Source organism: Pristis pectinata, chromosome 45, assembly GCF_009764475.1.
Source record: "Pristis pectinata isolate sPriPec2 chromosome 45, sPriPec2.1.pri, whole genome shotgun sequence".
In the NCBI taxonomy this organism is placed as follows: Eukaryota; Metazoa; Chordata; class Chondrichthyes; order Rhinopristiformes; family Pristidae; genus Pristis; species Pristis pectinata.
The window spans coordinates 2,610,199-2,635,153 of NC_067448.1; the positions used below are offsets into that span (position 1 = coordinate 2,610,199).

General features: G+C 46.8%; 2 protein-coding genes across 31 annotated transcripts in view; one reads left to right on the plus strand and one right to left on the minus strand.

Annotated features, from left to right (window-relative positions):
* LOC127566801 (uncharacterized) overlaps positions 1–24,955 on the plus strand; it is a 209,102-nt gene that overhangs the window by 23,586 nt on the left and 160,561 nt on the right. The window lies entirely within an intron of this gene.
* The window catches only part of LOC127566797 (NACHT, LRR and PYD domains-containing protein 3-like), a 44,491-nt gene continuing 30,239 nt past the window's right edge, over positions 10,704–24,955 (minus strand). For 29 of the 30 annotated variants that reach the window (XM_052009306.1, XM_052009303.1, XM_052009301.1 and 26 more), the window contains 8 exons: positions 22,468–22,639; positions 22,300–22,365; positions 17,240–18,977; positions 12,711–12,797; positions 12,428–12,598; positions 12,102–12,272; positions 11,467–11,634; positions 10,704–11,300 (listed from right to left, as the gene is read on the minus strand). In XM_052009306.1, coding sequence (XP_051865266.1) covers positions 11,213–11,300; positions 11,467–11,634; positions 12,102–12,272; positions 12,428–12,598; positions 12,711–12,797; positions 17,240–18,977; positions 22,300–22,365; positions 22,468–22,639 — 2,661 coding nt within the window. In that variant the 3' untranslated portion in view covers positions 10,704–11,212. The remainder of the gene's footprint in view (positions 11,301–11,466; positions 11,635–12,101; positions 12,273–12,427; positions 12,599–12,710; positions 12,798–17,239; positions 18,978–22,299; positions 22,366–22,467; positions 22,640–24,955) is intronic. The other variant, XM_052009305.1, reaches the window with a different exon arrangement.

Consider the following 24,955-nt stretch of genomic DNA (forward strand, 5'->3'; position numbering starts at 1 on the left):
GCCCCTCCCCCACGTCTGACGTCACACACGGGCTCCCCGCACACGTTTGACGTCACAGGGCTCCCACCGCACACGTGTGACGTCACGCACTGGTCCCTGCACACGTGTGACGTCACACACGCGCGGCCCGGCTCGCGCGCAGACAGTTGAACGGCCGAGCGCGCGCCCAGCAACAGTCACCTGACCCTCCAACTGGACGCGCGGGATACTTTGTTCCCATTGGTGCGAGGGGACGTCAATCAACTGGGTATAGCCAATAGCGAAGGCGGAGCCGCCGAGGGGCGGTACCCCCGCAGACCCCGCCTCCCGCTCCCTCCCCAAACTCCCGGTCAAACCCGGTGAAACCTCAGAGCGAACGCCCCGCGGGTTCATTTATTCCCGCTTCCCGCCGGGGGCAGTTGCGGCCGTTGGTGAAGCGGCTTCCCGCCGCCGGAGCCGGTGAGTGGAGCTGCCTGTGGTGCTGCGGTTGCCATTGGACCGGTCCCTCCCTGCACCGGGGAGGCTGCAGCGGGGGGGTCGGCTCCAGAGGGGGCAGGGTGATGAGTGGGAACAACGGGTCCGCTGGAGCCCAGTGTGGGGAATGTGAGCTCCCCACTGCTGGGGAAGGGGCAGAAACGCTGAGTGTGGTCAATGGTGAGGGGCTGAGGTGCAGGGGCAGCGAGGGGGGGCAGCGGGATGTTGTGGTTCTTGGGTAGAAGAGTGAACATGACCTCGCACCATTATTTAGTGCTTTGTTGAGACTGCGCCTGGAATATTGTGTAGAATCTTGCTCCCCTTGCCTAAGAAGGGTTATATAGTGCAAAGAGTTTTTTTTAAATACATAAGGAGTAAAAGAGAGACACGGGTTGATACAGGACCAATCGATAACGGTGCGGGAGAGATTATAATGGATGATAAAGAGATGGCAGAGCAACTAAATGAGTATTTTCCATCGGTCTTCACTGTGGAGGACATCAGCAATATACCAGTTAGTCAGGGGACTCACGGAATGGAACTCAGTTCAGTTAAGATTAAAACTAAATGGACTATAGACTGATAAGTCTCCCAGACCGGATGAGGTGCATCCCAGGGTTCCGAAGGAGGTGGCTTTGGAGATAGCAGAGGCATTGGTGATAATTTTCCATGAATCAATAGACTCTGGCACGGTTCTGGGGGACTGGAGGGTTGCAAATGTAGTTCTGCTGTATAAGAAAGGAGGGAGGCAGCATAAAGGAAATTATTAGTCTGACGTCGGTGGTGGGAAAGTTATAGGAATCGATCCTCAGGGATGAGGTTATGGAATACCTAGAGGTGCAAGGCAAGATAGGTCCAAGCCAGCATGGTTTTATGAAGGGAAGATCCTGCCGGACAAACGTATTTGAGTTTTTTGAGGAAATCTCAGGTAGGGTGGATAAGGGAGAGGCTGTGGATGTTGTGTATCTAGACTTTCAAAAGGCCTTCTACAAGGTGCCGCACAAGACGCTGATTAATAAGATGAGAGGTCATGGAATTACAGGTAGGATAACAGAATGGGTGGAGCATTGGCTGGTTGGCAGGAAGCAAAGGGTGGGAATAAAAGGATCCTGTTCTGGTTGGCTACCGGTTACTAGTGGGGTTCCGCAGAGGTCAGTGTTGGGGCCGCTTCTTTTTACCCTGTACATTAACAATTTGGATGATGGAGTAAATGGTTTTGTGGCTAAGTTTGCGGATGACACCAAGATAGATGGAGGAGTAGAGAGTATTGAGGAGACAGGAAGGTTGCAGAGAGACCTAGATAGTTTAGGAGAATGGGCAAGGAAATGGCAGATGAGATTCAATGTTGAGAAATGTGCAGTTGTACACTTTGGAAACAGAAATAAACGGGCAGATTATTATCTAGAAGGGGAGAAAATTCAAAGTACAGAAGTACAAAGGGACTTGGGGGTACTCGTGCAGGATTCCCTAAAGGTTAACCACCAGGTGGGATCGGTGGTAAAGAAAGCGAATGCTCTGTTGGCATTCATTTTGAGAGGTATAGTGTATAAAAGTAAGGAAGTGTTGGTGAGGCTCTATGGGGCACTAGTGAGGCTTCATTTGGAGTACTGTGCACAGTTTTGGGCCCCGTATCTTAGGAAAGATGTGCTGATGTTGGAGAGGGTTCAGAGGAGATTTACGAGGATGATTCCCGGAATGAAAGGACTTGCGTATGATGAGCGTTTGTCAGCTCTTGGACTGTACTCACTGGAGTACAGAAGAATGAGAGGGGGCCTCATTCTTCTTGAAAGAACTGTTGAAAGAAATGTTGAAATGACTGGATAGAGTAGATGTGACCAAGCTGTTTCCCTTGGTGGGTGAGTCCAGGACCAGAGGCCTCAATCTTAGAATTAGAGGGCACAGGTTTAAAACTGATGAGGAGAAATTTCTTTAGCCAGAGGGTGGTGAATTTGTGGAATTCCTTGCAACGTACAGCAGTGGAGGCCAGATCGTTGGAGGCGTTTAAGGAAGAGATAGACATAATAGTTGGCGTATCAAGGGATATGGGGATAAGGCTGGAAATTAGGGTTAGAATAGTATGTTTTTTTTCACTTGCCCCCCCCCCCCCCCAATTTCTCATTTCTTTTTCTTTTTTTCCTTTTCCTTGGAGCAGACTCAATGGGCTGAATGGCCTACTTCTGCTCCCTTGTCTTGTGATGATAAACTGCTGGAGGAACTCAGTGGGTCAGACATCATCTGTGGAGGGAAATGGACAGTCAACATCCTTCATCTGGACTGAAAGGATAGAGTCAGTATGATATATTCATGCAGTACGAATATAGTCAGGGGAGATAGTTAATATGGGGAGGGGCAAGAGCTGGGAAGCGATGAGTGAATCCAGGTGAGGAGCATGATCGTCAGAGGGAGGGGCGGAAATCGGGATTGAGGTTGGGAGGTGGGGGCAACACAGGGCAGCAGAAGATGGAAATTAATTCCATAGCTGTATAACAAAAAAAGTTAGATAGTATTTGTAATAGAGAGTGCAATGAAGATTCACCATACTGATTCCTGGAATGGTGAAGTCATCATATGAAGAAAGATTTGGTAGGCTAACCCTTTTAAAGAGTTTTGGGGACTGAGACGTGAACATTGAAATGCAGAACATCATTAATGGGCCTAACAGGTTGAATCAGGGGTCCCAGTCTCAGAAAAAGGGATGGACTGTTCAGGACTGAGATGAGGGGAAATGTCTTCACTCTGAGTGTATTGAATTTTTGGAAATTCCCACCACAGAGGGCTGTGAAGTCTCGGTCATCGTGTTCACCTGAAACAGATTGGTAGATCTGTGGAGACTGAAGGAATCGAGGAAATGTGGATTGGGAGAAACATGTGGCTGAGATGGGAGAGCAGCTGTAATCTTCTTGATGGTTCGAGGGGCTGAATGGCCGACTTCTGCTGTTTCTTACGTTGTAATGTTTTAGTTTTCTTGTTAGTGACACCAAAGGAATGCAAATAGAAATTAGAGTTTGTGCATAAAAAGCGTTGTCTCTGGGTAACGTAAGCCTCAGAGATTTCAATCAGCAATGCTCTTCTGACTCATGCTCGTTCCCGCATCAGGAGAGCAGGGACGGAGTTTGTTGTGTGGACCTGAATAGACATATTTCTCATGTTTGAAAGGGGAATGGATGCAACAGATTTGGGATCCTGGGAACACAGCGGCGCATGGCCCACCGTTGTTGTGTGGAGTTCAGTGGTCAAGAGCGGGGACAGAGCAGATGTGGGGAGAGTGACCCATATTCTAGGACAGAACAGGAGGAGGTGGGACTCTCCTCAGTGCAGTTCTGTTCCCAGGGTTGAGTGAAACCCGGGGAAGTCTCCTGGTGCAGTCAGAAGAACAGACAGTCTTATAATATAGTATTCCTGGGATTTAGTTTTGGGCTTGATTGGAACTATTTTGGGATGTTCTGGAACTCGGCGCGGATAGCATGGATCTGCACTGATTTGGTGGTGGGGGGGGTGTGGGTGGAGGGGCAACTGAAGGTTTGAAGGATTGTATTAAGATTAAATATGGATTCGAAGACCGAGGCTGGAAAACTCTGCCACAAGCAGAGAGCAAAATCGACTGCAACCTTCTCCAAAATTGCATAAGACCATAAGGCATAGAAGCAGAATTAGGCCATTCGGCCCACTTCAAACATATCAGATCCCAAATGAACATCAGAACATAAGACCATAAGAAATAGGAGCAGGAGTAGGCCATCCGGCCTGCTCCGCCATTCAATAAGATCATGTTTGATCTGGCCGTGGATTTAGATTCACCGATCTGCCTTTTCCCCATAACGCTTAATTTCCCTACTATGCAAAAATCTACCTAACTGTGTCTTCAAAATATTTAATGAGGTAGCCACTACTGCTTCCCTGGGCAGAGAATTCCACAGATGCACTACTGTCTGGGAAAAGCAGTTCCTCCTCAACTCCATCCGAAATCTACTCCACCCGAATCTTGAGGTGATGTCCCCTGGTTCTAGTCTCACCTGCAGGTGAAACAACCTTCCTGCCTCTGTTATGTATCCCTTTCATAATTTTATGTTTGGATGTCCTGGAGTGGAAAGTTTCATCATGCAGCAGATGCAGCAGAGGTGGAGAAATTGAGAAAAAGGGATGGCATCCTTGCAGGAGACAGGGAGGCAGGAGCTGTAATCAAGGTAGCTGTGGGCGTCAGTGGATTTGTAGAAGATGTTGGTGGATGAGGAATCTCATGACATGGAGATTCCTCATCCATGGATCGAGGAAGGAGAGAGGTGTCAGAGATAGTGCAGGTGAGTTGGAGAGCCGGTTGAACATTAGTGGCAAAATTTACGAAACCCTCGAGTTCCGCACGGGTCCAAGATTGGCACCAAAGCAGTCGTCGATATGGCAGAGAAAGAGTTGAGGAATGTGGCCAGAGTTGGCTTGGACATCCCAGATGTCCAACTTCTTTTCTAATCGGGGCTTCCCCCCAGCTGTGGTCGAGAGAGCTCGCACCCGTGTCTCTGCCATTTCCCGCACCTCCCAGACCCAACAGGGATAGGGTCCCACTTGTCCTCGCATTTCATCCCACCAGCCTACGTATCCAACACATCATTCTCCGCCAGTTCTGCCATCTCCAACGGGACCCCACTACCAAGCATATCATCCCGTCCCCATCCCTTTCTGCCTTTCGCCGGGACTGCTGTCTCTGTGACTCCCTAGTTCACTCCTTTTTCTCCCCCCACCCACCACCCATCCTGCTCCCACCCTGGGGACTTTCCACTGCCCCACCACAGGTGCAACACCTGCCCCTACACCACCTCCATCCAGGAACCCAAACAGTCCTTTCAGGTGAGACAGAGATTCACCCGCACCTCCCTTAATATCATCTACTGTATTCGGTGCACCGTGTGCCCTTTACATTGGTGAGACCAAACGCAGACTAGGTGACCATTTCGCAGAACACCTGCGCTCTGTCCGTAACCACGATCTGCATCTCCCCTTTGCCAGTCACCAACTCCCCCTCCCACACTGTCACAGATATGTCAGTCCTCGGCCTCCTCCGCTGCCAGAATAATTCCGAGCGTAAACTGGGGGAACAGCACCTCATTTTTCGTCTTGGAACCTTGCAGCCTGATGCTATGAACAATGAATTCTCCCACTTTAAGTAATCGCCACCTCCCTTCCCCACACAGCACCTACCGTGCTTCTTCACTTTCCCAGCCTATCTCGTTTTTCTACCTTTTTTCTCCTTTTACTCCTTCCCTTTGACCCATCTCCCAGTGGATCCGCTCTCCCTTTCTTCCTCGCACCTGCCTATCACTATCTCTTACCTGCATCTACCTATCACCACCTTGTGCCCACCCTGTCTCCCCTCTTTTGTCCACCTATCACTGCTCTGCTTTTCCCTCCTATATATCAGGCTTCCCCTTTTTCTATCTTCAGTCCTGAAGAAGGGTCCTGACCCGAAATGTTGACCATCTGCTTTTCTCTCCGGATGCTGCCTGACCTGCTGAGTTCCTCCAGCATCATAGTTTTTTTCATTTGGGTTCCAGCATCTGTAGTCCTTTGTTTCTCTTGTCTACTACATTCAGTGCTCATAATATGGACTCCTCTACATCGGTGAAACCAAGCGCAGGCTACATGTTGATATGCAGAGCACTTGCACACTGTCTGCAATGGCTATCCCAAGCTCTCAGCTGCATCCAACTTCAACTCCCCTTCCTTCCACAATGACCTGTCCATCCTCTGCCAGGGTGAGCTCCAATGCAAACTCAAAAGATTCTGCCTGGGTAGTGTGCAACACAATGGCATGAACACTTAATTTTTTTGATTTCAGGTAACCCTTACCTCTTGTGTTCCCCTCCCTCCTTCCAATCCACTGCTGGTCCTTACATTTTTGTCCTCTTTCCCATACAAACGCCTCCCCAGAACCCCATCACCCATTTTCATCCCCCTCCACCTCCTGGTTCACACATTTCACTCACCGGATCCCCTGCTCCATCTGGTTCCATCTGTCCAATGCTTCTCCCTTAATATCACCTTCCATATATCAGATTCCAGCACCATTAGCCTTTGGTCCCCACTTACTACCCTCCAGCCCACATGCCTCCATCTCCCAACTTCACCGTCCCCACCGTCATCCTTCGCCCTATCACCTACTGGGCCCTATCTCACCCTTCCTCCTCTCCTCTTTATACCAGTTACCTTCCCTCTCCACTCTGTCCTGATGCAGGGTCTCAACACGAAACATTGGCAGTTCTTCCCCCACAGTTGCAGCTTGACCCATTGAGTTGCTCCAGCATTTTCTTTTGCTCCAGATTCCAGCAACTGCAGTTTCTTGTGTCTCACTCAACTGGACATTGTGTGTATCTCTCTCCCTCTCTACTTTCTTTCTGCCCCTTTCCCTCCCCACTCTTGAACTTCCACCCCATCTCTTTGTAATGATGTTGTTCATTTAGTGCAGGGCACTGTGCATCTATGTTGCAGTTACTGCTGCTGTTAAACCAGTAGGAGGCACTCTGGAGCACTGTGATTGCAGAGCCCATTGAACTTGGTAGAGCATCAGACTTTTATTTTGAGACCCTGTTTGGGCCAGGATTTAAATCCAACTGCTGACTACAAGGTGTAACAATTGGTCCTCTGTTGTGGAGATGGAGATTTGGGAGGTCCTAATCCCTTTTCCTGGACTTCCCAGGCCCAGCCTCCCCAGACGAAGACCCACCCCGGCAAACCTTCCCTCCCTGGGAACAGTCTGGTGAATCTTCACTGTGCACTGTCTGTTGAAGTCCATCCTTCCTTAGGAAGGGAGAGCAGACCTGTTCACAATAGCCCAGGTGCCACCCTTGTCTCACCAGTGTAACTGGAGCCAGACGTCTCTAATCAATAGAACCCAAGATCAGAGGGGAACTTGAAAGCCACTCGTCCCCTTCTAACCTGCTCTGCCATTCGACAGCTTAATGTCTGATCCAGGCTGCAAGTCTTCTGTACTAGTTTTGCTTGATCCCCTGATCTTTCAAAATCTATCTCCCTCCTCTGTAAATATCCCTACGGCCCAAACTAGCAAGGGGTAGAGAGTTTAGAGCAGTGTAAGGAAGCAATATTTCAAATCAGTTAGAATCAGGAATGGACTTTCTCAAGGAGTAATGGAGGCAGAGAATTTCCCAACATTTATGTATCTGGACAAGTATTTGAATTGCCAAGGCAGAGGAGAACATGGACTGCTGGCAACCTGGAAAATTGTTGCAAATAATTGCAATGGGCAGCATGGATTCAGTGGGCTGGAGGGCCTGATTCCCTGCTTTATGTGCCTGATGTTTATGAATTGCTCAGGTGACCAGAGTAATCCCAGTCCCCCACTGATTTCCCTGCAACCCGTTCTCCCCACATTCGGAACAATTCCACCATCAATATCTCTGCAGAGAGTTGGGGACAAAGCCCAGCGCGTCACGGAAACCAGCCTCCCCTCCTTGGGAGACTGTCTTTACCTCTCGCTGCCTTGGCGAAGTAGGCAGCATAATCAAAGACCCCACCCACCCGGGTCATTCTCTCTTCTCTCCTCTTCCATCAGGTAGAAGATACAGGAGCCTGAGGGCACGTACCACCAGACTTAAGGACAGCTTCTACCCTACTGTGATAAGACTATTGAACGGTTCCCTTATACGATGAGATGGACTCTGACCTCAAGATCTACCTTGTCGTGACCTTGCACCTTATTGCACTGCACTTTCTCTGTAGCTGTGACACTTTACTCTGTACTGTTATTTTATCTGTACTACCTCAATGCACTCTGTACTAACTCAATGTAACTGCACTGTGCAATGAATTGACATGTACGATTGGTATGCAAGACAAGTTTATCACTGTACCTCGGTACAAGTGACTATAATGAACCATTCCCAATATCATGTTCAAAGACTCACCTGCCAGCTGTGATATGTCACCACCATCACAGACTTCATCAGCAAGTGTGTTGAGGACTGTGTACCAAAGACAACAATACGGGTGTTCCGAAACCGGAAACCATGGATGAACCAGGAGATCCACTCCTTACTGAAGTCGAGGACTGCTGCATTCTAATATGGTGACCATGACCTTTACAAGAAATCGAGATATGACCTCCGGAAAGCAATCAAGAATGCCAAGAAACAATACCAGTTGAAAATAGAATCCCAGACCAGCCGTCAGTCGTGGCAGGGCTTCCATGCTATAACGGTCTACAAATCTTAAGTCAGGCAGCATAGTTAACAACAGCACATCCCTTCCTGATGAGCTTAATGCATTCTATGTGTATTTTGAACAGAAGGGGATTGGATTGTCACCACCCACCCAGACAGCCTCCAATGCAACTGAACCCGTGATCACTGCCGAGGATGTAAGATCAGTCTTCTGGGGAGTGAACCCAAGGGAAGTATCTGGCTCAGATTGGGTCCCTGGCTGTGTGCTCAGCTCTTGTGCTGATCAGCTGGTGGGGGTATTTGCAGACATATTTAACCTCTCCCTGCTTCATTCTGAGGTTCCCTCCTGTTTTAAGAAGACCACTATCATCCTGGTACCGAAGAAAAGCAAGGTAACATGCCTTATTGATTACCAACCAGTGGCTCTGACATCACCATCATGATGTGCTTCAAGAGGCTGGTCATGGCACGCATTAACTCCAGCCTCCCAGCCAACCTCGACATATTGCAATTTGTCTAATGCCGTAACAGGTCTACAGTGAACCCCATCTCCCTGGCCCTACACTGATATCTGGACATTAAAGACACCTATGTTAGACCATTGTTTCTTGACTACAGCTCTGCTTTCAATACCAAATTTCCAAGTAAACTCATCACCAAACCCTGAGACCTGGGACTCAACACCTCCCTCTGCAACAGGATCCATGACTTTCTAGCCAACAGACCACAATCAGTGAGGATAGGCAGCAACACCTCCAGCACGATTATTCCTAACACTGGTGCCCCACAAGGCTGCATCCAGTCCTCTACTCCCTATACACTCATGACTCCATGGCCAGATTCTGCTCCAACTCCATCTACAAGTTTGCAGATGATACCATGGTAGTAGGTGGTATCTCAAATAATAAGTTGGAGCTAGAGAGCTTAGTGGAATGGTGTCATGACAACAACCTGTCAGCAAAAAAGACTTCAGGAAAGGGGGCGGCGTACATGCTCCTGTCTACATCAACGGTGCTGAGGTCGAGAGGGTTGAGGGCTTCAAGTTCCTAGGAGTGAACATCCTGGTCCAACCACATAGACGCCACGGCCAAGAAAGCTCACCAGCACTTCTACTTCCTCAGGAGGCTAAAGAAATTTGGCACATCCTGTGACACTCACCAATTTTTAATCAATGCACCACAGAAAGCATCCTATCTGGATGCATCACAGCTTGGTGTGGCAACTGCTCTGCCCAGGACTGAAAGAAACTGCAGAGAGTTGTGGACACAGCCCAGGGCATCATGGACACCAGCCTCCTCTACTCTACCTCTCACTGCCTTGGTGAAGCAGCCAGCATAATCAGGGACCCCACCCATGTGGGTCATTCCTCTCCATAAGGCAGAAGATACAGGAGCCTGAGGGCACATACCAGCAGAGTCAAGGACAGCTTCTATCCTACGGTGATAAGACTATTCCCTTATGATGAGATAGACTCTTGACTTCATAATCTACCTTGTTTGACCTTGCACCTTATTGTCTACCTGCAATGCACTTCCCTGTAGCTGTGACACTTTACTCCGTATTCTGTTATTGTTTTTACTCTGTACTACCTCAATGCAGGTGTAATGTATTGATCTGTACGATTGGTATCCAAGACAAGTTTTTCACTGTACCTTGGTACAAGTGACAATAATATACCGATACTTACACACTGGGGGCAAATTGCAGCAACAAATTAACCAAATGGCTGGCATGTCTTTGGGATGTGTAAGGAAACTGGAGCACCCAGGGGTCTTGGGGAAGATGTTGCAAACTCCACTGAGAAGTGCTCTGGGCATTATTACACTGCACTGGTGCAGTTCAGCCAGTGTGACGCACTCTGAATATGGTTACAGTGCTCTGGTATGGTTCCGTTAGTGAAGGGCACTGGGCTGCTGATGCAGTGAGGTGTGTTGTGAGCAGGGGAGGGGCACTCTTTGCTGCTTTTGTAGTGTGGTGGTGTTCAGCAGGGGAGGGGGTCTCTGGGTTGCTGTGATAGCAGGTCATGTTCTCTTCTCACATCATCAGAGGTCAGACACCAAGTCAAGAAGTGACAACAGTTTAGTGTTTAATTTACAATTATGGTGAAATCAATAACTTTTTAATGTGTGGACAAAATAAGCTGTTCATAGTTCAGTTCCAATCCCAACACAAAGAACAGACATGTAAGAGCGAGTTACAGGTTCAATAATCAGTCCAGTTTATAAGTCATTTTACTTCAGGTAAACCAGTGATTATACAATTACACTTCAAGGTAGCATCCACAATCACTGCAGGTCCAGGTGCAACTGAGGGGGGGGGGGGGGGGGGGGGTGCAGCCATTCCTAGGTATCGGGCAGACTTATACAGGTGGGCGAGTCCACTGACAGCAGAGATGTCAGTGGGTCAGGCAGCATCTGGGGAGGGAAATGGACAGTCGACATTTTGGGTAGAAACCTTTATCTGATCCAGCTGGGAATCAGTCATTAGGAGTGAAACTCAAGAGCTGCCATTTAAAGGGGGGGGGGGGGGAACGACAGGAACTCAGTCAAAAATATTCCCATCTCAAGGCCAGTGATGTCGACACATTGAGATTTTCATATTTCCACCCTCAGTCCGGGTCTGGATTCCTGCAGCGACCTCAAATCCTCCTCCCTGGTCGGACTGAACTTATTCCCCTTCAGCCTGAAACAGATTGAAGAATAAAGGGGAAAGAAACAGATTACACAACAGTGTCAGTAACAAGGGCCTGGGGTTAATATTTCAACAACACTTACAAATATCACCAGAAAAGCCCACAGATCCACTGATACTATTTTTGTCACACTAAAACATTAATGCAAACACTCACCAGATCCATCGCAGTTTTGGTCGGGTCACTATGAGGCGGCGGAGAGTGTGGACAGATTGGTCTGTGAAGGAGTTTGATCCCAAGTTGAGACCTTTCAATGAGTCTGATGCACAGAGAGCAGGGACAAGATCCTCAGTGGAAGTATCTGTGAGACCGATATTATTCAGCCTAGAGATAAGAGAGAATAAGGATGAAGGACACACACAGGAGACGGTGCAAATCCCCAGGGTTTATCAGTAACATAATTACTGATCAATTAATGTTCAGTGTCAGACACCCAATGATTGTACACACAATCTCCCACAGTCTGGTACTTATTCCAGTTTCTATATTTTACATTTGGTGTTCGGTACAGCAGCAGATACCAGTTTCATGACTGAATCTCCCAGTTTATTTTTACTCTGGTCCAGTCAGTGAGCAGTTTATTGTGAGATTGTAGATGAGATAATTGGCATAGGAATCTGTGAGACTGACATCCCTTAGCCTGGAGATCAGAGCGAGAGTGTGAAAGGGCACAGAAACAGTAGACTGTGCAAATCCCCAGTGCTTGTAAGTAACACAATTACTGATCACATTAATGTTCAGTGTCAGACACCTAGTGACTGTAAACACAATCTCTCAGTCTGGTTACTTACCCCAGTTTCTGTATTTTACACTGCGGGTTCCTCAGAGCCTCAGACACCCATTTCACTCCTGAATCTCCAAGTTTATTACCACTCAGGTTCAGATCTGTCACTGAGCGGTTTGTACTGAGAGCGGAGGTGAGATCCTTGGTACCGGAATCTGTGAGACCAATGTTGTCCAGCCTGGAGATGAGAGAGAGTGAGGGTGGGGGACACAGAGAGACAGGAGATGGTGCAAATCCCCAGGGTGTAACAGTAACACAATTACTGATCACATTAATGTTCAGTGTCAGACACCCAGTGACTGTAAACACAATCTCTCATGGTCTGGTACTTACCCCAGTTTCTGTATTTTACACTCCGGGTTCCTCAAAGCCTCAGACACCCATTTCACTCCTGAATCTCCAAGTTTATTACCACTCAGGTTCAGATCTGTCACTGAGCGGTTTGTACTGAGAGCAGAGGTGAGATCCTTGGTACCGGAATCTGTGAGACCAATGTTGTCCAGCCTGGAGATGAGAGAGAGTGAGGGTGGGGGACACAGAGAGACAGGAGACGGTGCAAATCCCCAGGGTTTATCAGTAACACAATTAACACAATTTCTCACAGTCTGGTACTTACCCCAGTTTCTGTATTTTACACTCAGGGTCCCTCAGAGCCACAGACACCCATTTCACTCCTGAATCTCCCAGGTCATTAGCCTCCAGTCTAAACATAAATAGAATATGAAACAAACTAATTCAAATGCCGGTCTGATATAATTTCTTTCAAACATTTTTCAGGAAAACCTTCAAATTAATGACAAGTTGCCCTCACAGTCAATGAGCCTCAAAATGCATCCATCAGTTATTCACAATGTCAGTAATGTATTGCATAAAGTGCTGTATGTGTGAGATGTTCAAACATTTCTCATCACTACCAGTTAAAATTATCTTCAACCGTGAGAACAGGGGAGAGAGAGAGTGGCCCACACACACGTAGAGGGAGGGCAGTGGAATTGGAGGACACTGCCACACCCTAAAGTTAGGAGTGGCTTTGGTCCGAGTTAATGAACTAACCATCGACCACTGATCTACACTCATCCCAGTTTCTAGTACTTCAACATGATAGGCCAGGAGCCTTCAATCCCATTGATCATTTCAGTATTACGTCCTCCTGTGGGAGTAGCTGCTTCCACCCTACCCCGACTGCAACATCCCCAAACAATCCCAGGTTTTGTTTCCCCACTACCACCTTGTAGATACCCCTCATATTTTGTTAACCTCTATCAGTCTCTCCCACCCCCCACCTGTCCGAGGACAAGCCCAGTCTCGGTGCTAAAATGCTCCATCATACTCAAATCTTCTCAGCACAACCCTTCCCCACTAGCCCACCCCCCCCCCTTCGGCCCACATACTTGTGTCAAACATGTCCCTACCTTAGAAATTACAAGGCTTACCCATAGCCCTCTGTTTTTCTAAGCATGTATCTATCGAAAAGTCTCTTCATAGACCCTATTGTATCCAACTTCACCACCGTTACTGGCAGCCCATTCCACACACTCACCACTCTCTGAGGAAAAAACTTACCCCTGACATCTCCTCTGTACCTACTTCCCAGCACCTTAAACCTATGTCCTCTTGTGGCAACCATTTCAGCCCTGGGAAAAAGCCTCTGACTATCCACATGATTAATGCCTCTCATCATCTTATACATCTCTATCAGGTCACCCCTCATCCTCTGTCGCTCCAAGGAGAAAAGGCCGAGTTCACTCAACCTGCTTTCATAAGGCATGTTCCCCAATCCAGGCAACATCCTGGTAAATCTCTTCTGCACCTTTTCTATGGCTTCCACATCCTTCCTGTAGTGAGGTGACCAGAACTGAGCACAATACTACAAGTGGGGTCTCACCAGGGTCCTATAAAGCTGCAACATTACCTCTCGGCTCCTAAATTCAATTCCACAATTGATGAAGGACAATATACCAGTCAACCTGCACAGCTGCTTTAAGCGTCCTATGGACTCGGACCCCAAGATCCCTCTGATCCTCCACACTGCCAAGAGTCTTACCATTAATACTATATTCTGCCATCATATTTGACTTACCAAAATGAACCACTTCACACTTATCTGGGTTGAACTGCATCTGCCACTTCTCAGCCCAGTTTTGCATCCTATCTATGTCCCGCTGTAACCTCTGTCAGCCCTCCACACTATCCACAACACCTCCAACCTTTGTGTCATCGGCAAACTTACTAACCCATCCCTCCACTTCCTCATCCAGGTCATTTATAAAAATCACAAAGAGTAAGGTTCCCAGAACAGATCCCTGAGGCACACCAGTGGTCACCGACCTCCATGCAGAATATAACCCATCAACAACCACTCCTTGCCATCTGTGGGCCAGCCAGTTCTGGATCCACACTGCAATGTCCCCTTGGATCCCATGCCTCCTTACTTTCTCAATAAGCCTTGCATGGGGTACCTTATCAAATGCCTTGCTGAAATCCATATACACTACATCTACTGCTCTCCCTTCATCGATGTGCTTAGTCACATCCTCAAAAAATTCAATCATGCTTGTAAGGCAGGACCTACTCTTGACAAAGCCATGCTGACTATTCCTAATCATATTATACCTCTCCAAATGTTCATAAATCCTGCCTCGCAGGATCTTCTCCATCAGCTTACCAACCACGGAGGTAAGACTCACTGGTCCATAATTCCCTGGGCTCTCTCTACTCCCTTTCTTGAATAAGGGAACAACATCCGCAACCCTCCATTCCTCCGGAACCTCTCCCTTCCCCATTGAAGATACAAAGATCGTTGTCAGCGGCTCAACAATCTCCTCCCTCGCCTCCCACAGTAGCCTGGGGTACATCTCAACCAGTCCCAGAGACTTATCCAATTTGATGCTTTCCAAAAGCTCGAGCACATCCTCTTTCTTAATATCTACATGCTCAAGCTTTTCAGCCTGCTGCAAGTCCACACTACAATCAGCAAGATCCTTTTCCACAGTGAATACTGAAATAAGGTATTCATTAAGTACCTCTGCTATTTCCTCCGGATCCATACACACTTTCCCACTGTTACCATTGATAGGCCCTATTCTTTCACGTCTTATCCTCTTGCTCTTCACATACTTGTAGAATCCCTTGGGGTTTTCTTTAATCCTGCCTGCCAAGGCCTTCTCATGGCCCCTTCTGGCTCTCCTAATTTCCTTCTTAAGCTTCTTTCCGTTAACCTTATAATCTTCCAGATCTCTAACAGTAATTAGCTTTCTGAACCTTTTGTAAGCTTTTCTTTTCTTCTTGACTACATTTATTACAGTCTTTGTATACCATGGTTCCTGTACCCTATCATATCTTCCCTGTCTCACTGGAACATAACAATGCAGATCTCCACACAAATATCCCCTGAACATTTGCCACATTTCATCCATACTTTTCCCTGAGAACATCTGTTTCCAATTTAAGCTTCCAATATCCTGCCTGACAGCCTCATAATTCCCCTTATTCCAATTAAACGCTTTTCTAACTTGCCTGTTCCCATCTCTCTCCAGTGCTGTTGTAAAGGAGATAGAATTATGATCACTGTCTCCAAAATGCTCTACCACTGAGAGATCTGACACCTGACCAGGTTCACTTCCCAATATCAAATCAAGCACAGCCTCTCCTCTTGTAGGCTTATCTACATATTGCGTCAAGAATCCTTCCTGAACACACCTAACAAACTCCACCCCATCTAAACCGCTTGCTCTAGGGAGATGCCAATCGATATTTGGAAAATTAAAATCTCCCATCACGACAACTCTGTTATTCTCACACCTTTCCAGAATCTATTTCCCTATCTGCTCCTCGATATCCCTGTTACTACTGGGCGGCCTATAAAAAACACCCAGTAAAGTTATTGACCCCTTCCTGTTCCTAACCTCCACCCACAGAGGCTCTGTAGACAATCCCTCCATGACGTCCACCTTTTCTGCAGCTGTGACACAATCTCTGATCAACAGTGCCATGCCCTCCCTCCCTGTCCTTTCTGAAATATCTAAGACCCAGAACTTGAAGTAACCATTCCCATCCCTGAGCCATCCAAGTCTCTGTAATGGCCACCACATCGTAGCTCCAAGCACTGATCCACACTCTAAACTCAACCGCTTTGTTCACAATACTCCTTGTGTTAAAATAGACACATCTCAAACCGTGGGTCTGAGCACGTCCCTTCTCTATCACCTGCCTATCCTTCCTCTCGCACTGTCTACAAGCTTTCTCTATTTGAGAGCCAGCCGCCTCTTCCCCAGTCTCTTCAGTTCGGTTCCCATCCCCCAACAATTCCAGTTTAAATTCCCACTCCCACTTCTTAGTGTGTTACCACTGTGTATATTCACATCTTATTCGTTCTCTCAAACAGCAACAACTCATTCCTCAGGAATAAATTACATCTAATAATAAGTCCAGGAGTTTGGGGAATTCTCATAAGTCCCCGTTCAGAGCCTTACACAGGGGATAGATCACAGGGAATTCCTGGGTTCACTACCCAACAGTCCCTGCTGTGTGGGAGGCCCAGGATAAATCCCACCACTTATTTGCTGGCACATTTCAACTGCCAATTATCACTCAGTGTCCGTCCAGATGATAAAGATAGAGTGTGAAAGGCAATGTCCTTCCTGATGTCAGATATCAGCTGTGCCCATGGGGAAAGCTCAGCTCACCCACTGACAGCCTGGAGCTGTGCTCTGCCCTTTGTTACAAAACATTTGGTGTTTCTGCTCCCATTCCTGCTGAAACTGAAAGTCCGGTGACCCTCACTTGCTCGTCCTCCTTGCGAAGAGTGTGCCAACACAACCAACTGCTACAGTTTGCCTGCGTGACAGTCACAGTGAGCAACCTTGTCAAGGGATATATCACAGGCAGTGAGAAACATATCAATAAATGTGATTACTTACAATTAAATCAGTGTCTGTTATTTACTGATCTGATAAAGACTCCAACGTCCCTTCACAAGGAGCCATTTTAGCCCATCCAGTCCTCGGGGACTTACTGACTGATCCTCTGGTTATTTGTCACAATCTGCTTCTCTATATTTTGAAACAATTCTTTTTTCATGCACATCAAAGTAAAACGAAGTGGGACCATTGTACAATTTAGAGTTAGAAACAAATGAACAGTTACCTCAACACCTGACATTTGTGCAGCCCGGGTCCCAGCCGCTTGAGTCCTTCACACTGAATGCGGCAGTTGCCCAGATCGAGGTGTTTTATGGTATCACAAGGCCCAATGGCATGAGACAGGACCGCACAGTCAATCGGGGTCAGTTGTAATCCATGAAATGAAAGTTTTTCCACAGATCCCAGTGCATCCTGAGCCAGTACACGGTTCTGAGACTCAAATAGGAAGTGCAATGTGTTCAGGAGGCTCCTTTTACCAGCCTTACTCCTTCCATTTCCAATCTGACGTTTCACCTCCTCCTTCACCCAGTCAATCACTCGACAGATTGTTTGATGAGGAAATGGACCCAGAAACTCCTCCAGGCCCCGAGCCGACCCTGGGGAGGAGAGACCAGCGACAAAACGGAGAAATACTTCAAATCGCCCGTCTGTCGTGCTGTGGGCTTCAGTGAGGAGTTTCTGAATACCCCTGGGATCTTGAGTCAGGAATTGTGCGAGTGCGGCTACAAACTCTTGGATGGTGAGGTGTGGGAATGTGTACACCACGCTCCGGGCACAATCCTCTCTCTCCAAAAGTTCTGTCAGGAAACCGGACAGGAACTGAGAAGGCTGCAGATTGTACTCAATCAAATCTCCATCTGTAAACAGAATCTTCTTCTTGGACACTCCTGTGAAGGCCATCTGACCAACTGTCAGTAACACATCACGGGGGCTTTCAATCTCACGGCCGTGGTTTTTCAGGATGTTGTAAATATAGTGGGAATACAGTTGGGTGATGGTCTTGGGAACTTGCTGCAGGTCCCTGTGTCTTTGTGTGAAGAAGGGGCCCAGTGCCAGACCAAGGATCCAGCAGTAGGAGGGGTTGTAGGTCATGGTATACAGGATCTCATTCTCCTCCACATGTTTGAAAACAGCTGCTGCCACCATCTGATCTTCAAAAAACCTGTGGAAATATTCCTTCCGTTCCTCACTGACAAATCCCAGGATTTCAGCCCAGACACTGATCTCCGCCTTTTCCAATAAATGTAACACAGTGGGGCGGGTGGTCACCAGCACTGAACACCCTGGGAGCAGCTTGTGCTGGATTAAACTGTACACAATGTCAGACACTTCACACCACCACTCGGGATCTGGGCACATGTGCTGAGGTTCTGTGTCTCTCCGACTGTCAGCAAAATCGATTCTGTGCTTGAATTCATCCAAACCATCGAATATAAACAGCAATCCCTCTGGGTTCTTCCAGACCTCTCCCAGAATATTCTCAAAGTAAGGATACTGATCCAGAATCAGATTCCTCAGAGTTATTTTGCAGTTAATGGAGTTTAAATCCCGGAATCTGAAACTAAAGACAAACTGGAAGTGTTGGTATATTTTCCCCGTGGCCCAGTCATAAACAATCTTTTGCACCATGGTTGTTTTCCCGATCCCCGGGACTCCGGCCACTGCTGCCGAACTCCCAGATTTGGATTTACTCCGGGTAAAACTGCTCTGGAACAACTGTTCAGTCCGAATTTTTTCCAGCTCTCTCCGGAGATGTTTCTCTCTCCACTCCTCATGGTCCCGGCCTCTTGCCAACAGCTCATGTTCCACAAGACTCCGATCTCGAACAGTAGAAATAACCGTGAGCTCAGCGTATCGATCAACCAGCTGGAAAACCTTCACCTTCTCCCTCATCAGGATCGTGTTCACTCTCAGTGTTTCTGTCTGTCTGCGCAGGGTCTCCATGTGTTTCTGCTGAACATCTTCCATGGGAACAGGCAGAAAATGGTCAAAGTGTTACATGGCTCAACTCAATAAAGTACTTGGATACTCCAACATCATACTGTGTGTGTAAAATTACAAAAAATTATTTCATGCTTTCATGGATGTTAGAACTGAAATTAAAACTCAATTCACAGATTCGACAGTGAGCAATGACCAAGAAAATTAGTTCCTCACACTCTGATGTTGATGAATTGTGGCGGTAATCATTCCCCTGATACGTTACCCACCCTCTCGTAGATACAACAACTACAGCTGTCATTTTTCATATGGACCGATCTTTCAGAATTCCTGCATTGATCTGGGGTGTGAAGATGGGGAGCAGTCCATTGGGTATTTTGGCAAAGGGATATATTGGGGATTCATCACAGTTGTGTCCAAATCAAAAAAAGAGTTCTAGAAATACTCAGCAGGTCAGGCAATATCCGTAGGGAAAGGAAAATGCTTGAAGTTACAGGTCAATGATCTTTCATTGGAATTAGAAGTTAAAAAACCAGAATGTCTTCACTTGTCAAGCAGAAGATTTGTATGATAGGGTGAACACAAAGATAGTCTCAATAATGCATGTGCTGGTTCAGGCTTGGAACAGGACAGCGAGGGCGCGTGATATAGGGAGGGGCAGGGGGAGGCGGGTGACAGAGAAGAATGTCATGTTGGAAATGGGCTGCTGTTCCTTGAGATACTCTCATCCTTTGTTGGACCAATGTGGGTAGCCAAAGTCACAGGGGACAGAGTGGGGTTGGGATGAAGAATTAAAGTGGAAGGCAACTGAAAGTTCAGAGAGCCACCCTTGCAACTAAACAACGGACAGACAGGAGTCGCTTTGCAAACTTGTCATGACTGCTCGTTTCCCCAATGTAGAGCAGGCCATGTCGTGAGCACCTAATGCAATGAACTGACCTAGAAGTGCAAAGGAAGCACTGCTTTACCAGGAAGGTGTTTGTGTCCCTTTTGGTAAGAAGGAAAGACATAAAAGACCAGCGAAGCTGCCATGTGAAGATGAGTCAGTGTTGATGGAGATGCCAGAGAGAATATGGGCTTCACACATCTGGCAATGGCTGCTGCTTCAGCTCTTGAGCAGATTATCTGGGCCATACTGTTCAGTGGGAGACAGGTGGTCTATGAATGGACAGAGTTTACACTGGGACTGGTTACATTCCACGGGTATCCAGTGTACTGGGAGAGAAAATAATGATGAGTGGATTGTTTCCCTTCAGCATTCCACATGAGCCTGAGCTGGGTTCCCAATATCATATCGCTCGTGCCCTGCACCCACCATCTCCAGGCGGAAGCCCTGTCCACTCCCACAATATCACCTCCCTATTATTCATTCCCAAGGGTTAAACCACCTGTTCCTTTTATTCCCTCCAGACCAAGTTTTCTGGCCTTCTAGTTGGTCTCCTTCCCTCTACCTTCATCAGCTTGAGCTTTGCTGAAGCTGCAATGGCCTTCCTCAATTCACAACAACCCCTTCCGCACAACAACCCCACACATCTTGCTACTTCGGCCATCACACTTCAATGTCTTTATTTCAAAATTCCAATTACGATTAATAAACCACTACAAGTCCCTGCTACCTCTGTCTCTATAACTGACTCCAGTCCAACACCTGCCATGGTACCTGTGCTTCCCCAATTCAGCAATTCTGCACATCCCGTTTCCAGACCTCCACCGGCAGCTGTGCATTTCAGCTTCCAAGGATCTATACTCGGGCATTCCCTCCCGACCACTTTTCACACCCTATTACTGCATCTGGTACATGACCTGGTTATCTGGGATACTGTACACACAGAATGGGACAACCAGAACTAACAGAATTCATGTGGAAAATTTCATGTAACACCATGGTCACTGGTTCAGAAAGGGTTTGTAAGATATTCAAAATTTTGGCTGAGGGAATGGTCATGGACTTTGATGGAGACTGGCCATCCATTGGGATGTAAAAGGTTGTTATGAATGGAATTCCCAGCCTTGGTGGAGAATGAAGCTCAAAATTCCAAAGATAATTTGCAGACATTCCAGCCCTTGAAGCAAAAGGTGAAAGTGCTTTCTTCCCTGGTCAAAGGTTAACTGATCCTGGATCAATCACCATATCTGGACATTGACGCGACATAATACATGGGGTCAAGGAGCAAGTCAACACATTTCTGTTGCTGCCTGGTTGTCACACCTCACACAGGGACCGACTTATTTGGATTATTCCAGACTATCCCAGGTGCTAAACGTTCCCCAGCTACACTCCGTCCCTCAAACATTATTATAGGAGCTTTATGCATTGTGAATCTTAAGGCTGTCACATTCCTTAATTACAATTTGAAATGGAATTTTTGTCCACCACAGAAATGTATTAATGACTGTTACCCATGGATCCATTTTGGGTCTAAAATGAGTCCTGAATGAAATGAATATACTTTGTAATTGTATACCTGTTCTTTGTAACTGTGAAGAGGAAGCCAAGCCATAGTGACACGACCAGTCTGACCTTTCCTCCACTGACTAATGTGTTGGTAAATGAATATATAGTCAGCTTCTTGGATTGGATCTCACAACTGCAAGCAACTCATTGCAATCTTCTCATGTTCCACATTCCACCATCCCTTTCCCTGCACTTCCTGACAGGGCAAATTTTCAAGTGCACAGGAACACACAGCATTGGGCTCAGACCAGAGCTTTTGTGCATTGGATATATACTTGTAATAAGATTATTGCCTACTCTGGCCTTCCAAAGAACACATGAACAGAGCACTGTTACTTACTGAGTGACACGAAATCCTGCACTGATACCAAACAAATTAATTAACAGGACAATTTCAGGTTCCAGACCAACGGGAAATACATTCTCCCATGGAACCACAATTGTGAGTATCCTCTAAGACACTGGAATTGGAATTCAATGTTTCTGTCCGAGCTTCTCCGACGTACCACTTCAGCGACATGATCTCTAATCACACCCTTGCCAGCAGTGTACAGAGCTTTCCAGCAAAATCAGGACACTGCCGGGAGTGTAAAACATTTCACAGTGGAATCAGAACCCTACCAGGAGTGTACAGGATTTCACAGCGCATCAGGTGTGGGTTCAGTGAACTCACAGCTGGATTGAGATATTTGCAATGTGGCAGAAGTGTTACGATGTGTAACTTGAACACACAGATCAATCAACGACTGACAGTGAATTCTAGAATGTCCATTCTATTCCCCAGCTGGTGACATTTGAAGTCCCAGATTCTGCCAACCTCCGAAATAGCTACAGTTCAACATCAATTGTCAAGTAATTGATTTGAATTGAATTGTTCCATCACTCACCCTTCAGTTGTGCGGATAAATCACATAAATCTCGGCCGATGTTCATGTATTCATATGGATCAGGACCTATTTAAATTAACAAGGTTTCATGAAATCAGATCTGACCAATATTGTTCAGTTGAGAGTGTTTCAATATGATTTTCAGTTCAGTATGCTGCTTTAACGTACCGAGCTCCTGGATTTCTTTCAATATTTTGTCCAGCTTTGGTAACATATTCTGCATTTTCACGAAGGATTCCCACATCACCCTCCGGGCCTGGGAGCCTTTCTCCATCACCAGACTGAGGAAGAGTTTGGAACTTTCTGTCCTTTCTCCCTTCTCCACGAGTTCAGTGACTTTCTGTGAAGAACAATGAATATACAGAGGAGTGGTCATGGACACAGAACAATGACAAAATATCTGCTCAGTGATGGCGCAGTTTTGAGCACAGGAACTGTCACTGGGCTGTCTCCTCATCCATTTTGTAAATCTCTGGATTCGGTTATTAGCAACAAAACGGTAACTGAAAAAAATCAGAGTATTACCTAGCAGAGTGAGGAATCACTGACACAGGTTTAATGTGATTAGTTTCCTCTGTCCTTTTGTCTCCAACTTTAAATCAGATTACTGACCCACAACACAACTCATTTGTACAAAAGCACAACACTGCAGGTGCAGTGTAGATGAAGGAAATCCAAAATAAAACCAGAAAATGTTGAAAATGCTCAGTAGGTTAAGCATCAGTGGATGGGGAATCAGGGTTTATATTTCAGATCTTTCGCTTGAATGGGTTCCAGTGTTTCCCGTGTTTAGAACATGCTTTACTTGATGATTCACTTGATAACCAGCAACAAGTGAAAACTCCACTAGCTGAGAAGCATTTTCATTGACGGGGACAGTTGGAAAACAACAGTTACCACCAAGTACTCTCATCCGATTTTGCTGATTTAATCAGGGGCACCAACCAATTACAAGAATGAAACATTTGATCACTTTAATCACGCTGACAGTTCTCTTTACACATTCAGTGATGATATAAAATACCATATCCACCAACAGGATTTCTTAAAAGATGGTATCCATCAACATCATATGCAATGCAGATAGAACAGCTCCAGAGAAGGAATCATGTGGAATGGACCCGCGAGAAACCTTGTAAATCTGCAGATGCAATCAAGGATGATGGTTGGCATGGACTCAATGGGCCAGAGGCCCTCTTTCATAGACCATAGAACGTACAGCACAGGAACAGGCCCTTTGGTCCGTTATCTCTGCACCAAACAATGCCAAATTAATCTAAATCTCTTCTAACTGCACATGATCCATATCCCTCCATTCTACAGATATTCATGTGTCTACCTGAAAGTCTCTTAAATGCCACTGCTTCCATCAATACCCCTGGCAGCCTGTTCCAGGAACCTACAACTGTGTGCAAAAGAAACCTGCCCGCACGTCTCCTTTAAACTTTTCCCCCTCACCTTAAATGCATGTCCTCTATCACTTAACATTTCTACCCTGGGGAAAAGATTCCGGCTCTCTACCCTGTCAATGCTTCTCATAATCTCATAAACTTCGATCAGGTCTCCTGAGAAAACAACCCAAGTTTGTCCACTCTCTCCTTATAGCTCACACCTTTTAATCAAGGCAGCATCCTGGTAAATCTCTTTTGTACCCTTTCCAGAGCCTCCCATCCTCCCTGTGATGAGGCGACCAGAACAGTATACGATACTCCAAATGCAGCCTAACCAAAATTTTATACAGCTGCAACATGACTTCCTCATTCTTATACTCAATGCCCCGACCAATGAAGACAAGCATGCCATACACCTTCTTTATCACCCTATCTACTTGTGTGACCAGCATGCTGCACGCTTCCCCTCTGGGAAGGAAGGGATGGTGACAAAAGGTAGCAGTTTAGCAAATGAATGGATTTTTCAGGGGAGCAGTTGAGTTGGAGACAAGAGGCAGGTGGGTAATAGGTGGGGGTTTAGATGGAGTCGTGTTTGCAAGGGTGGGGGGTGTGATATGAAATTAGAGACAGGTTGGGGTGATAACTGAGGAAAATACTGCAAGTGTTGGAATCTGGTACACAAGGAGGGTGATAATGGGAACCAGGAAAGAGAGAGATGATGAGCAAACAGAACCAGATGGGGATGGGACACAGAAGGTGTATCGGTGATTGGTGGATGGAACCAGGTGGGGTAGGAGATGGGGGAAAACACAAAAATTGATGATGGGGCTGGAAGGGCTATAGATAAAAAGTTAGAAGGACCAGAGATGGGTAATGCGAGAGTGAAAAGAACACAGCGGGTTACCTGAAGTTGGAAAATTCAATGGGTTGTAGATGACCCAGGCAGAATAGGATGTGTTGCTCTTCTAGCCTGTGTTGGGCCTCACCCTGCCAGTGGAGGAGGCCAAGACAGGTCGGTGTAGGAATGGGAAAGAGGGGGGGTTGAAATGGCTTTCAATCAGGAGCTCAAATGGCCATTGCGGACAGAGTGCAGGGGCTCTGAAAACCAGTTGCATAATCTACGCTTGATCTCAGTAATATGAAGGAGGAAGCATTGAGAGCACCAAATGCAGGAGGAGAAGGCTGCATGTGAACCTTTTCCTCACCTGTTTAGGTCCCTGGAGTGGTGAGGGAGGGGTGTGGGAGCAAGCCTGATGACACCTACG